The sequence below is a fragment of the Acanthochromis polyacanthus genome, chromosome 6, assembly GCF_021347895.1.
Source record: "Acanthochromis polyacanthus isolate Apoly-LR-REF ecotype Palm Island chromosome 6, KAUST_Apoly_ChrSc, whole genome shotgun sequence".
In the NCBI taxonomy this organism is placed as follows: Eukaryota; Metazoa; Chordata; class Actinopteri; family Pomacentridae; genus Acanthochromis; species Acanthochromis polyacanthus.
The window spans coordinates 6460586-6476841 of NC_067118.1; the positions used below are offsets into that span (position 1 = coordinate 6460586).

The 16256-nt window shown below is 42.5% G+C and overlaps 1 protein-coding gene across 1 annotated transcript in view; it reads left to right on the plus strand.

Annotated features, from left to right (window-relative positions):
• The window catches only part of fam120c (family with sequence similarity 120C), a 60572-nt gene extending 45921 nt beyond the window's left edge, over window positions 1-14651 (plus strand). The window contains 8 exon segments of the mRNA XM_022217880.2: window positions 1740-1949; window positions 3065-3305; window positions 4414-4549; window positions 6977-7038; window positions 8323-8436; window positions 8439-8468; window positions 8471-8518; window positions 8521-14651. Of these exon segments, the coding sequence (XP_022073572.2) occupies window positions 1740-1949; window positions 3065-3305; window positions 4414-4549; window positions 6977-7038; window positions 8323-8436; window positions 8439-8468; window positions 8471-8518; window positions 8521-8576 (897 nt within the window). The 3' untranslated portion in view covers window positions 8577-14651.
• The last annotated feature ends 1605 nt before the right edge of the window (window positions 14652-16256 follow it).

Consider the following 16256-nt stretch of genomic DNA (forward strand, 5'->3'; position numbering starts at 1 on the left):
GGAGGCTCAGTAATGTTTTGGGGCTGCTTTGCTGCATCTGGCACAGGGTGTCTTGAAAGTGTGCAAGGTACGATGAAATCTGAAGACTATCAAGGCATTCTGGAGAGAAATGTGCTGCCTAGTGTCAGAAAGCTTGGTCTCAGTCGCAGGTCATGGGTCTTCCAACAGGACAACGATCCAAAACACACAGCCAAAAACACCCAAGAATGGCTGAGAGAAAAGCGTTGGACTATTCTAAAGTGGCCTTCTATGAGCCCAGATCTGAATCCCATTGAACATATGTGGAAGGAGCTGAAACATGCCATTTGGAGAAGACACCCATCAAACCTGAGACAACTGGAGCTGTTTGCTCATGAGGAGTGGGCCAAAATACCTGTTGACAGCTGCAGAACGCTCATTGACAAATACAGAAATCGTTTAATTGCAGTGATTGCCTCAAAAGGTTGTGCAACAAAATATTAAGTTATGGGTACCATCATTTTTGTCCAGCCCTATTTCATTAGTTTGTTTTTTTTAATAATTATGTTAATCAACAATTCAAAAGTGATGGCTGATTTTGATTATTTAATTTTCAATACATTTTTATTTATTGTTACTTTTGTGAGTTTCAAGTGATTTCAGTGAGAATTGTGGGTTTTTCCTTCTTTAACTGAGGGGTACCAACAATTTTGTCCACGTGTGTATCTGTCGGAAATGAGCCAAGAAACAACTGATTAAAATGTGGGGGTGTTTCTGAGTCCCATCAGTTCTCGCCACCTGCTACATATTTAGATCACGTGATTCGGTATCCATACATAACGTACACATGTATAACACGCCTGTGCTCAGCGCAAGGTCATTGTGTTTGTGGGTACATCTGTATTAAATGAACACATTCTATGTTGCTGTGATTTCTGATCATCAATAACTAATAAACAAATGCTGCATTTCTATACAAGAAAAGCACTCAGAGAGCACAGTACTCCACCAAGGCTGCTTAGTCGTCGTGTCTTTTCCAATGGATAAGTCCTCGGTGGTGGATTTGTAGTAGGATCACAATCATGTGATCATCAGCAGGCAGCTGATGTAGTGTTCACTTGTTGTCATAGTTCTGATAATGCCATATGGGGGAATGAGCAACCTTGATGGAGTACTACGCTCTCTGAGTGCTTTTCTAGTTTTATTTCTGCGCCATTATTGGTCCATAGACTTGAAACCGAGAGCGCCACAAAGTATCTTTCTAGTTAATTTTGCCCAGTAATTTTACATCCATTACAAAATACATCTTTACTCTAAATAAGACAGACTTTAAGATTCGGGAATGTAATCGTGATTTTGATGAAGAATCAGTTTAGTTTGTTGCTTCCAGCTGTTTGTAGGAGTTTTTTCTTTGAGTCTATTAAATACCTGCACCATCAGATAGCAGCTGGATCTTTATCAGTGTCTCCAAAGAAAGGAAGCTGCACAGATTGTAACATGTGGGACGACGGCTAAGAAGTTTTTTGTGTCTAAGAATTCAAGCTTAATGCTGCCGAAGGATCTGCTGATCTTACTACACGTCTTTAAGAGTCATTCCACTGATTTTTGGCGTTGGAAGCGACAGGAAGTGTCTCGATTGTGTGTCATGTTTGCGCCCACGTGCCATGTGCCGAGGACTTCATGACTCAAATCTCTGCTGCTCTGTCTCCTCTTCTGTCGACTTCATTAATGAATAATAATAAAAAGCCACTATATGCTGCCGTTATTTGTTTTTTCGTCAGGTGGAGAAGGTGGATGCCCGCGGCGTGCAGCTGGCCGCCCTCTTCATGGCCGGCGTCGACACGGCGCTCTTTATCAACGATGTCTGCGGCCAGCCGTTGCCGTGGGAACACTGCTGCCCCTGGGGCTTCTTCGATGGCAAACTGTTCCAGAGCAAGCTGGCCCGAGCTGCCCGAGACCGAGCCGCCCTGCTGGACATGTGCGAGGGGCAGGTACGGGGCGGTAACTCTGAGAGGGATGAATGATTCAGGTTCAAAATATCTGTTTAGATAAATAAGCAGTTTAGTCAGTAAACGTAATTTTATAGAAACAGACAAGAAGAGAAATTTCAGGCTGTGGATGTTTTTAGGGCCTGCGCATCAATAGGACCCTGTTGGAATGCAAGAAATCACATTTTTGAAGGCCCAAATATGCTCAAAAACTCATCAGGACTGGTGAAAAATGTGATATTTTATGAGACTTTAGCATGTGTGACAAGATGGCTCCATAGCGCCCCCTGCATCATTACTATGGGCAGGACGCTTCACTTACAATATCGTTCAGAAATTTAAGATCACTAAGAAATGTCCCTGTTTTTGAAAGTTAACATTAAATGAATGATAAATCCAGTCTAGACATTGTTAATGTGGTAAATGACTATTCTAGCTGGAAACGGCTGATGTTTAATGGAATATCTCCATAGGGATACAGAGGAACATTTCCAGCAACCATCACTCCTGTGTTCTTCTTCTGTTATTTTGCTCATTTTCAGGAGTTACCTCCTCATAGGGGTAACTCCAAGACACTTCAGATTTAGGCAGTTTATAAATCAGGCCTTAATAATGAAAACTTGTCAAAATCTTCTGTAAAAGTCAAACGGTGTGGTCATCGAGGCCCCCTGAACTTTGATGCTTCACCATCAAACACTAAGTGCTGTCTAACTCCCCTGAACATGCTCCAATCTGCCTGAAACTTTACATGTTTGATCAGAGTCCTGCCCTGATCACATCCATGTGATAATGTTCATTCACAGTCATAGCACCACCTTGTGGCAGCAGGAAATTACATATTTTATGCTTTTATGTGCTGTTATTAGCTGGTTGACCGTATTAACTTCAAATCATACGACGACTGAACAGCCTTGGTGGAGTTCTGAGCTATGAGTGCTTTTCTTCTTATACTTGTTATCGGGTTAATTTTAAGCGCTTTATGTCTGAAAAGAGCTTTTAATACCGCAATGCTGCTGACTAAAAGCATTTCAGAACCTTGATTTAGGGACTCTTCTAAAATAAGGGCTCAGAAAAGAGAAGATGTGATCCATTCAGTCGGTTTTCTGTGTTCTCTGCAGGAGGAGCTGGTGTCCAAGGTGGAGAAGATGCGTCAGGCCATCCTGGAGGGCATCAACCTGTCCCGCCCTCCTCCTCCTCCCCCTCCTCTGCCGCCTCCTGCCTTCCTGCCTCCCGCCATGGTGCCCCCTTTCTACCCCATGCCTCCCCTGTACCCGCCTCGTCCGATGGGCGGCATGCCTCCTCATCATCACCCTCATCATCCTCATCACCCGGCACAGCACAGACCCAGAGCCTTCCCAGGTAGAGACGCCTTCCTGCCATCCGTTGGTTCTTTAAGGACACCTGGAAGCACATTTACACCTTTTAGTTTCCATCTGTGTGCTGATATGAAACCACAGACTGATGCTGAGCAGATTTTAAATGTGTAGAATAGAGTTTTGAAACCAGTCAGTATTTATTCTAAAGAGACAGATTGTTAAACATTCTGTGGTTTTATGGCGCTTAAAGATGTAGCGCTAAGCCCGGGATGCAGTGATGGTGCCCCTGTAATATAAATGATGCAGGAACTTGTTTTGGCATCAGCATTTCAACATAGTAGGATAAGAACTGTTATTAAAATGGCTAATTTACCGAAAGTACAAATCAGGGCTGTCTTTATGCACAAGCTAAATATTTATTATCCAGGTTGTTTTGGATCCTTGCTTGTGTTGCATCTACTCTCAGAGCTTTGGATAAAAGTGTTGGCTAAATTGCAGAATTCTTTAAACTATTGTCCCACAGAGAAGAAGACGCTTCTGACATCTAACAAAAACTAGATGACGATGGAAGCTCTTCGAAATGGAATAATAAAAATAACTATTAGCATTTTTGTGATTTGAAATACACAAACATTTTCTGCTTTCTCCTTGGCATAATGTCGAAGATGCACACAATAGAATTTATACAGATTAGAATAAACTCGAAGATGAAAATGTGCTGAAATTGAATTATACAGAGAAAACACACAAATGAATGCTATTAAGTAAATAATATATAAGTTAGAGCTAACCGTCTGCTTTTGTGTGGGTGAGTCCACAGTTGTTATAATATGGGGGTGTCCACAGATAGTCTGTTCCTCCTGCAGCCAAAATAATGGAATAATCCTGAGAGATTACTGATGTAGAACTTTTCTCTATTTATCTCCAATGAAAATGTGATCGAATTGGAGCATTTTGACCAAACCAATCGATCACTACAGGTGGTGGCATCGCTCAGTTTCTTCTTACTACAGAACAGTAAATAATACAGCACATTTCTGTCAATACTACCTCTAAAAGCAGTACTGTAAAGATGAATGTTAACCACACTGTGCACAGGTAGAATGTAATGTGGACACGGTTTATTCCAACTGTAGATTTTTCTTTTTCAGGCATCCAGTCCATCCCCCCTCAGGGAGGGAAGCTGGAGATCGCTGGCATGGTGGTGGGCCAGTGGGCTGGGAACAAACCAGTCCGTGGGAGAGGGGGCTTCAACATGCAGGTGGTGTCAGTGGGAGCAGGGAAAGGGTGAGCACCACCATCTTCTTCCTGCTGTAATACATTCAGTTTGGACTTCTAGTCTTTCATCCTCCAGTACTCTCTGTGTGGTTATAAATGTACAGGAAGAGTCATGCTCACAACTCCAGCGCTCGATTTAGACGGTCGCCAGGTCACCATTTGCGACTAAAAAACGATTTTGGCGACCAAAAATGACAAAAACACGCTGGTTAGGGGCCCAAATATTTTGATTTGGGCTACTGCCCTCCAAATTCAAGTTTCAGGGATGGCAATTTTCCGCGGATCCGCGGATTTCCGCCGATTTAATTAAAAATTTGAACACTTTATTGTCGCTGATGTTAACGTCGTTAACATCTCGCGGACTCCGTCGGATCCAGAACCAGCCCAGAATGTGTGGCGGCATCCGGAGGACAGCACCAACTGAGCCTGAGCACCGCGAACGGAAAGCACCAAGTCACCGGAGCTGTCATTTTTAACTCGGCGGGTCTGCCAGCTGCTCTCCCCGGTCACAGACTGCTCAGACTCCCCGGCTGGCTAGCTATCCCCCGCTAGCTGCTCGGCTAACACCTGCCGCTCCTCGCTGCTCATCTGCCCGGGACAAACCGTACCTGTTCCGGCTGTCAACATCCCAGTCGCCCGCTAGGAGCTCCGGACAATGCGCTGCTCATTCGTGGGTGACTTGTCACGGCCGTGGGGGTTTTAAGGCACACTTTGCCCAGCGGATTGATTTTTTGGCCACTAAAAGTTGATTTTTGGCTCCTAAAAATGTCTAAATTGATGTATGTTGGTGGCCCAAAAATGTCATTTGGGCGACCGGACTCTCGGCCTTAAATCGAGCGCTGAACTCTGAGCTTCTTTTAGCCAAAATCACTGCGTTAACATTTCTTTCCTAGTGCAATTATTGAAGGTAACAGAAATAATATATCAAGCTCATGACAAAGTGCCATACCAGTTTGACACATGAAGTTCATTTAACTCATCATGAAGAGTCATATTCTGCCTGTAGAAACGTTGAATATCATGGTGTCTGTTCTGTGGAGGGGGATTTTCAAAACTGAAAACATCGCTATGGTTCTATTATAGCGATGTTTTCTCAGCTTAGTTTAAGATGTTTACAAACTGGAGGAGCAGATAGGGACCATCCTGAGAGACCAGCATTATGGGAAATGTAGTATTTCATGGTTTCAGATGCATCTACACAGCTGTACCCTATAAGTCTGGCAAAGGGGGAAAAAAACGCTGGCTTGTTTGTGATTGGTTAAAAGATATACGGTTATTTTAGGCAGTGCTAAGCCCGGAATGCAGTGATGGTGCCCCTGCAATAAAAATGATGCACTAACTTGTTTTGACATCAGCATTTCAACATAGTAAGATAAGGACTGTTATTAAAATGGCTAATTTGTGTAATGTACAAAGCGAGCTGCCTTTATGCACAATATAAACTGGATTTTGACCTTTATTTTTCAATTATTTCTGTAAAAAATAACTTTATGGAAGATGAATGCCACTTTATCTCATGGTCACATTTCGCTCAGTTCTGCTTTTCTTAGTCCTTGCTTAGTTCTAGTTGGGCTTCCTTTGTTCTTAGTTTGCCTGATTCTTGCTTAGTTTACTTAGTTTTTGCATTTTTAAATCTTATTTGTACCTTATATTTCTAAATGTATTTTGTATGTTTTATCTCAGGACCTTTCCAAGTGTTTATTTCATGTCTGCTGTTACACAAGAGAGAGTAGCGTAGTTTCGGTCCTTAGTACATCATGTATGTAGTGAAGAATTGACAGTAAAGCTTTGAATTTTGCTCGTTAAAGTCAGCTGCTTCTGGAAGAAACAAGAAAAACATGCAGGTGTGAGCTTCTGTGACATTAGTTGCTGCTAGCGCCGCAACACACCTGTTGTGATCAAAGTGCATCATGGGTAATGTAGGCATCAAGTTTGACAAAGAAGAAAAAAATGATTAAATCTGCTCCAACACAAAAGTATGAAGCTTTTGCTCTGTTACACTGCATTTATTCAGAGTTGGAAGCTGAAAATTCACTGCCTCTGGTGTCAGCAAATCTGACTTTGGTCATTTTTAGCAGCAAAAACAGTCAGTGTTGAATATTATTCACCGAGTGAATAATAATATGGGCACATTTAGGTTCAACTTTACTGTATAATTGACAATTTTAACCCTTTGAACCCCAAATCAAAACAGATTTTCACCTCAGAGCACCCCCCTGTCAGGAAAACTAAATCAAATTGAAGCTTAAAATCACAATATTTCACTTTGTTGTTTCATTTAAATAGAGTCCTCTTTCTCTCTCAGTATAAAAAGAATCTGTGCAGTGCTGTTATTCTAGAACTGGGTTTATTTTTTCTATTTTTGGCACTACATTCTTACATGTTGCACTCATGAGATAACGAAGCTTATCTTAAATGTCTTCCTGTGTTTTTCAGAAGGGGTAAAGAGATTCCAGCGAAAGTCAGGGGAGGGAAAAAGCAGCTGCCACAGAACACAGGTAAGGCATGAACAGAAAAAAACACACTTTTACACAAGGGCTGGGACTTTAATGCGTTAATTTGATTAGTTAATTACAGAAAAAATAACGCGTAAAAAACGCATTAAAAACGCACCTTTCTCAGTTTCCTAATTTGTTGGCACATCGGTAACACAGATGAACACTCCAGCCCAGTAGGTGGTGCTAATGAACCTAAAGTCTGTTTGGTAAACAGTGAAGGAAGACGAGAACACATTGGGCTTGTTGAGAGCAAAGTTTCCTTTTGAAAATCTTCCTGATGGCAGCTTAGATTTAAAGCATTCTTGTGTTCAAATTATACAACAAAGAGTTTTCTGATCACCTCAATGTAAAACATGTTGCTGTTAGCATCGGTAGCTACGACAGTCCTGGTACCAAGCTAATGGTGTAGCCATCCATAATAGACCACTTTTTTAAGACATAGAAAGTTTCTTGAGTTTAAAAAAAGTCTTAAAATGTTGAATATACAGTCGTGTATCACCATATCACAGTTTAATTTTCGCGGGTCTCACTGTAGCACAGATTTTAAGTTGTGTAAATCCAATTTGATATTGCGGGATTTTTTATTTATCTATTTTAATTATTTTTGCCAGTAAAATAAGCAAAAAAATTGAGACAATATAAAAAAATCAAAAAAGAATAAGAATTAAACAAAGAATATTAAATGGAAATAAATGGCGTCCGCGTACAGCACTAGGCTCTGATTGGCTCAGCGACCGTTGCATCAGTGTTCCTCCGTCTCCCATATTTAGCAGCGTTCAGCATCTCGCCTTGTCCATTTCACATCGAAGTCTGATCGCTGCTCACAGTGTTGCTCTGTGGTGGTTTGTAAGGTTTATAAGAGTGTGGGGAGGGTATAGAAAGCCTTAAAATGTATATATGTAAATATAAGGTCGCGACTTTGTAACCTAAACCCCACGACAGACGAGGGAACACTGTAATCACTATAATTACACTTCGAGTTTGCAGTAATCTGTAAATGTAGTAGACATGAAAAATGCAGATAAATAGAAATGAAAACAAACATTTTTGTTAAAATTCACGCATATAGCTATTCATCCATTCAGTCGTCAACCAAAATGTAATTGTATTTAAAAACTTTGCTATTGTGTCAGATATCGCTATCTGGCAAAAAATGAAATTAATTTATTTATTACAAAACTCTAATCAATTAGATTATTTTTTAATCGTGTCATACCACTACTTTACACTCATATCTGTAAACCTCCCTACTGTTCCGTCGTAATTCTTGCTGTCCTCCCCCAGATGTCGTCGTCCCCCCATCCAGCAGTCCCCCAAAGCCCTCAGAGGAGGCGGGCTCCACGCCAGAAGTTGCGACCCAGCAGCTGAACGGCAGCTCGGCAGCCTCCGCCATCGGCCAGCCTTGGAGCTGGCCCCCCTGGCCCAGCCAATCCGTGTGCCTTAGCCAGCAGAGACAACCAATCAGAGGGGGTAGAAGTGGAGGCCCCTGTTGCCTTGACGACTGCCCGTCAGACGGAGCGCTACAGAAGGAGGAGTAACGGCGTCCTGCCCGGGACGCGCTGCTCTGAGAGAGTTATCTGTGTTCGACTGCCTTTCCCTGTTTTTGTAGCCCTGTCCGCTAGCTGTGCACTCGATCCCACGGAGCAGCGAGGCGCCGCCTCGTCTGCCCGCTGCTCCGTGGGATCCGTCAGCTAGCTGTTACTCCCTTTTTAGTTTTCTCATGTGGTTTTACATTGTTTTTGAAGAGAGGGTTTCTCCATGTAAGCGCCCCACCCCTCAAAAAATCCTAAAAGCCTCCCTCCCGCACTCAGAGCAAGATAAGCTTGAAGCCCCGCCCCCATCACGACCACCACCCAATCAAGCCCCGCCCCCTCTCTTACAGGGGGTCTGTACAGTTTGAATTTCTTATTTTGTGTTTATAATGGTCCCATTGTTTGAATCTCTGCACACAGATGTTAAGCTTGTGGTAACGGTGACAGATTGGATGTGGTTTCCATGGTTACAGCAGCTAGGCCCGGTCGCCATGGTCGGTCGTCGTGTGTTGATGTGGTTTGTTGTTGCCATAGCCATCTCGTGAGAGTTTTGTCTTACATGAGCTGAGAGGTGTTCAGAGTGCGACCCGCTAACCACAGCATTAGCATACGTGCTAGCAGCAAACCCCTTTAGAGACTGATTGGTTTTCTATCACTGGAGCACCTCTGCACCACCATGGTATTAGTGTGCTATCTTACTTTGACCTATGTAGCATAGCCTAGTGCTTAGCTGTGCTAAGAGACCCCATGAGTTTATGCACCTTAAGCCCTAAAGTATGCAAGATTTTACCCGCTCCTCAAAAAAGTGCATTTTTATATTACTGTCCCATCCTCTGCGTCCCTTTGTCCCAAAGCTTTGATTGTATTTTCCCCGGACAGAAGCACTTAATGTTGTATTTAAATATAACGAATTAGAAGCCCCGTTACAGTTGAATTGACAGTCTGTGAGGGGTGTCCCCGCGCCTGAGAATATCATTATGACATGTAGAACTACATTTAAAGGAGAGATCTATTCGAGAGACGTCAGAATGTGAACAGAGTGGTTTCAGACAAAGAAGCACTTTGTTTTAAAAATGTTAAACCACACTGGACAGTCCTCTACCCGGTGATAAAGAAACAAGAAACTTTGAGGCACCTTCTTGAGTTAAGGCCAAAAAGTAAAGAACGATGCTGCCCAGGAACAGATAAAAGAACGGAGAGGTTTGGCGGCTGCTGCCAGGCAGAGTTCCTCCAGACCGGACTCACGTTCTGCCAGGAACTTTGCAATGAAGCCAAAAGGAGTCTTGATGGTTCTCATCAGGGCCTCCTGGGAATCATTTCAGATTTCTAAAAACTTATTTCCAAAGTGTATTTTTATACGGCTCGCCGCCTGAGGCAGCCACTGATGTAAAAGGGGTGTGGCAGCAAAGCCTCAAAGACCCTCCACCCCCGAGTGGAGGTCGAGCAGCTGTTGTCGTTACGATTGCCCAAACACCGAGAGCTGTTGCCCCGCAGAGCTCCGGTGTGTCACTTTAGACCAGCAGGAAGCACTTCCCTGCCCTGAAGCTCCGCCCACACGGCAGAGACTTCACGGCCGGATCACATGACCGAGAGGAAGGCCTCGCGGACCTGAGAGTGCCGCTCATAATCTGAGACTTCTAAGATACTGAAATGTTTTATTAGAGCACTTATGTTTGTAGAGAATGAAATGTGTCCCCCACAGTAGGTCTCATCTGACAATGGAAACACACGTATGTACTTTCTAACCGATTACTGGTAGCACAGCTGCAGACGTAGACGCAGTAGAGCCATAGATACTGCCTGAGAGATGCTGGCCACGAACATTGGAATCTCTATAAACTTACCGAGAGGTTGAAATGAACTCATTATATGTGAAAGGAAAACAGAGAAAAAGGCAAGTCAACAAGAAGCACCTTATTTTCTTACTATGTTGATGACTTGTGCTCTATCGTGTGCCACAGAAAATTGACATGGGAAAGCTCCGACTAAACGCCGTTGTGAAGGAAAACAAACCCTGACTATAAATGTAAGTGTTAATGTAGTCTCGTCAGACATCCCCTCTGTTCTGAACTCAACCATTACAGTGACACGCTGACCGCTGACCCGGCCGTGAGCGTAGGCCTACGCCCACCAGCGCCGGGCCGCCGCCGTCTCTTACACCAACACCAAACGAAATCAGAGGCTGGGACTTGTTAGCCGTTTACGTGGTAGGGAGTAATGCGCGTACGAGTGCTGTAGGTGTTTCTAGGTTAAGAGTAGGTCGCAGCGTCGGGGCTTAACACAGGACTGTAAAACACAGACACCAAGACTAGGCTAGAGAATATAGCTCCACTGGCCGAGATACTAAGTCTAGATTTACTAGGAGTCATATACTTAACTGCTTTCAACTTTTGACATTAGTACAAATATGTGTATCGCAGCCGTACGTTGTTAGAAGAAGGCTTTTTTCTGCGGCGAGCCAGAGTGTGATCTGGTATACGATGCCCTCTCTCGATTCGCTCGCCAGATAACAGTTACACACACACACACACACACACATATACGCAGAAACACACACTAGACACACACACAGACAGGAATCAGTTGCATTTGTTACCAGCAGCATTCTCTCTGCTTTCGTGCTGAAGTGATTTTGTGCAGTTCCCAGTGGAGTGTGGTCGTCAGTTCATCGGAGATCATTTGGTAACACTTTCTACTGACTGTCAGTTCCATGGACGGATTTAAAACACACGTCATCCACTCACACAAACACACACATAGATGTTAAAATCCTGAGTTACACAGTAGCTAGTATGGAAAAAAAGTCAACACAACACATGATGTTAGTGTCCCTCTTTTGTCCTTGTCTGTTTTAGTTCGATAGGTATTTGATCAGTGATTTTTATGCTTGTTACCCTAACCCTCCCCCTACGACACACACACACACACACACACCGCTACAACACTTTCTCTCGCCTCTCCTCCCGTCATTCACTTCTTTTCCATGCCACACAAACACAGAAACACAACACCACCACAACATATATATGGACACACAGGTTTCCCCTCCTCACCCGTCCTGTACTTCAGTTCTCCCTCTCTGCCTCTAGCCCTTTAGGACCGTTTCTATTGGCCGTTTTTTCTCTTCTCTCTTCGGGCTGCCCCGCCCCCTTTAATCAAACCCGACTAACAGTAAAGGTTATATTAACGTTGATAATCAGTTTCTGTATGTATCTAGCCAGAGTGGATAAAAAAAATTTCAAGACAAAAAAAAAATCAAAAACTGTTTTATTCAATTGTGCAAATGTGTTTTTTCTTACTATTTTTAATGTTATTACATCTTCTAATCTAATCCTTCTACCATTGCTTCAGTTAGTACTGAAATACGCTTAGCCAACCTAGAGATTTGAACTGTAACGATTGCCAGTTTCCTTACCTGTATTTTATATGGCATCTTTAGACCACTTCACCGTTTATTATGTACGTAAGTAAATATTGCCCGTTTTTTCGAATTGAAAATCGTCGTCTGCACTATGTTTGATTCTCGTAATATCCCCCGATAACGAGTTTTTCTTTTACTCGATCGAAGCTGAACTCTTGCACAAAGCAGCGAAGCATCTCTCGTCAACACCTGAGAACCAAAGTTACACCCGGCGTCCCCCTCCTCCGGAAAAAACCCCGTAGTTCCTCCTCAAAGCCCCGCCGACGGTTCGCCCCGATGATCCCATATATAACCACATTACAGCACGTGTGATTTATCTGACGAGTCTGTGAGGTAACGGTGTTTTTAGTTGATTCTTTTTGTTGTTTTTGACACTGTGGTTGTCGTGGAGACAGACAGGGACAGCGAGCGAGCTGACGAGTAGTTTGGGTTCATGTTTGTCGTCGTCGCTCGGTTCCTCGTTGACTGAATTTAGGTGGAACCGCTGCACTCGTCCACACCGCCAGGGCTTCAGCCCCCTCTAGCGTTTTTTTTACGTGTTACCATTGTGCTCTCAAACTTGCCTTTAACTCCCAACTCGGACTGACCGAGTCTCTTCATACTAAACGTGGGCGTGAGGCTCGTTGAGGCTCGCTGAATTTTCCTCAAGACGCAAATCTGAGACCGATGGGATTCAACTGTTGTCAACTATTTTCACAATCAGTTTGAGATAAAAAGTCCAAATTCTCAGATTTCAGCTTTTTAAAATGTGTTATTTTCTGAGTTTTTACCTCCTTTTTGGGAAATAAACTGAAAGTTTTTGGATTTCGGATCAAACAAGACATTTTGGGAAACCAAATTCATCAACAAACAGCTAAAAATTGAAGTTAATCCTGCAGATAGTTAAGCTCTTCAGCTTCTGTAATGTTTAAAACTGGGAAAAGAAGAGAAAACAACAGACTGCTTTCACATCTGCAGCTGCTTTGCTTAGCGTAGCTTAGCATAAAAACCAGAAACAAAATCTGACCAAGAGAAATTTAAATCTGTCTGCCCTATTTAAACTGAGAAAACAGACTAATAAATAATTATGCAGAAGACAATAAGATAGATGAGAAAAATCAACAAACTCCTTAAAATAAATACAAAGCTGCAGCTGGTTACCTTAACTTAGCATAGCTTAGCATAAAAACTCAAAACAAATCCTGTCCAAAGAGAAAACTAAATCTGGCTGCCCTGTTTAAATTGAGAAAATAATTAAATGAGAATTAATCAAAATAATAAAAGAAGAGAAAATCAACGGACTGCTTAAAGTAAATATAAAGCTGTGGCTGGTTAGCTTAGCATAGCTTAAAAACTGGAAACAAATCCTGCCCAACAGATCAATTAAGAATTATTTAGAAGACAATAAAAATAAACCTTTAATGACTGCTTCAGTGATTTCCTAAGATCTGGTTTTCATCTATAGAGCTGTAAGAATTCGTCGATTGATTGGAAAAAAAAATATTGAAAATTTTCAGATTCCAGCTTCTCAAATGTGGAAATTTCATTTAATATGTTTGACTGTTGAATTAAAGTTAAGCTCTAAATGGCAGTAAGGATTCATTGATTTTTGACTGTTGATTGAATTAAACAAACCGGTTGTTTTCTGACACTTTATGCCAAAATAATAATCAGTAATGAGGATAATTCTAAGTTGCAGCTCTGTTTTCTTTTTCTTATATGACTTTAAACTGAAAATCTGTTGCTCGGACAAAAACGAGTGGTTTGTAGACGTTCTTTTTGCACCAAACAATCAAATTATTGAGGAAATTAAGACTAAAAGTTGTTAATTTGACATCGAGAGCACACAAGTCACTTTTATTAGTTGACGACAAACGGTCTCGGTCGAAGCGTCTTGAGGAGAATCCCTCCTCTATGAACCGTTAAAAGCTTCCCACCTCGCCGCCCACAAACACGGGAGCATCTCCGAAGAGCTCGACAGAAGCCCCAGAACACGAGTGAAGCGTTTAGTATTGTAGAAGTGAAGCAGTATTATTGTCTGTCGTACAGAATGTGGAGGAAGGAGTCAGCGGTTGCGTCCTGATCCGTTACCGGGACTCTCACAGCGTTTATGTCCCATTAAAGGACCCTAATTTCTGTCTGTCTCTCTCTACACTGCCACTCCCCCCCTCAACAGCCCTCCAAGCTCCAGTAAAAAGCCCCCAAACACCTCCTCCAGCCCCACCGCCCCCTAGTGGCCAAGTCCCCGTCAGGTTCATCACTGTGGGCCGTTTTTCTCCTCAGCAACATGTTACCCCCGAAAGCATCAGAACCACCAATAAAAAAACTACCTGTGCAACGAAAAAAAAGGGTTAAAATTTATCCATAATACTGTTGTTATAGAAATATTATCATCATCATTATTGCTGTTATAATTATGGTTGGTATAATTTGTCATCATTGTTAGCATTATGGAAGCACCAGACGGTTTGTGGAAGGGTGAGAAAAAGAAAGCTCTTTTTTTGTTTGTTTTTTTTTCTCTTTTTTGTTTTTTATTTTAAATTTGTCTGGCTGTTGGTGGTCTGATCTCACAGAGGGAGGGGAGGAAAGGTTCAGAAAGAGACAAAGATGGCAGTCATGTTTGTACTGGTTGGGAAATGACTTACAGTGCTGAAATAAAATTTATTCTTTTAGTAAAAAAAGGATCCGCTGTGTCCGGTGTCGTCATTTTGGAGATTCGTAGACGGGTCGAATAACTGCAATTATAGTGATAAAGAAAGGCTGGAATAATCTGAATTTAATGCATAATTGTGGGAATTTTAACGGCTAATTTTCAACAGACTGCTTTCACATCTGCAGCTGCTTAGCTTAGCTTGGTGTAGCTTAGCATAAAAACTGGAAACAAATCCTCCCCAAAGGGGGGGGGAGAAAAAAAATTGCCGTTTTTTAACTAAAGTTAAGACAAAAATAATGTTTTTTTTACAATCTTTAATGTCTCTTTACTACATCAGAGTTCAATCATTTAGATGGATTAATACTTAATTCATGTCCTAGAATATCCAGTAGATTACACGTGTTGCATTTTAGAAAAATAAAGAAAATAATGTCTAAATTTTACTGGAAGAAAAAATAAGGTGAGAAATTCAGGAAGGATTTATTGCCAAGTACTTGCACAGCACTTTTAACATTTGCACATTATTCATCAGACATTTTATTTTTTTCTTGTTTATTTTTATTTTCTGCACATTCTTGCTGCTTCTTCTTTTCCTTTCGGCTTTTCCCTTCAAGGGGTCGCCACAGCGAATCAATTGCCTCCATCTAACCCAGTCTGCTGCATCCTCTTCTCTCACACCTTCATGTCCTCTTTAACCACATCCATAAACCTCCTCTTTGGTCTTCCTCTAGGCCTCCTGCCTGGCAGTGGGAAACTCAGCATCCTTCTACCAATATATTCACTCTCTCTCCTCTGGACATGTCCGAACCATCTCAGTCTGGCCTCTCTGACTTTATCTCCAAAGCCTCTAACATGTGCTGTCCCTCTGATGTACTCATTCCTGATCCTATCCATCCTGGTCACTCCCAAAGAGAACCTCAGCATCTTCAGTTCTGCTACCTCCAGCTCTGCCTCCTGTCTTTTCCTCAGGGACACTGTCTCCAGACCAAACAACATGGCTGGTCTCACCACAGTTTTGTAAACCTTTCCTTTCATTTTAGCTGAAACTCTTCTATCACACATCATACTTGACACATTTTTTTCCAGCCGTTGCAGCCTGCCTGTACACGCTTCTTCACCTCTTTTCCACACTTTCCATTGCTCTGGACTGTTGACCCTAAGTACTTAAAATCCTCCGCCTTCTTGATCTCTTCTCCCTGTAACCTCACTCTTCCACTTGGGTCCCTCTCATTCACACACAGATACTCCATCTTGCTGCAGCTAACCTTCATTCCTCTCCTTTCCAGGGCAAACCTCCACGCCTCTAGCTTCTCCTCCACCTGTTCCCTGCTCTCACCACAGATCACAATGTCATCTGCAAACATCATAGTCCATGGAGACTCCTGTCTAACCTTGTCTGTCATCCTGTCCATCACCATAGCGAACAAGAAGGGGCTCAGAGCTGATCCCTGATGTACTCCCACCTCCACCTTGAACTCCTCTGTCACACCAACAGCACACCTCACCACTGTCTTACAGTCCTCATACATGTCCTGCACCACTCTAACGTACTTCTCTGCCACTCCAGACTTCCTCATACAAAACCACAGTTCCTCTCTGGGCACCCTGTCATAAGCTTTCTCCAGATCTACAA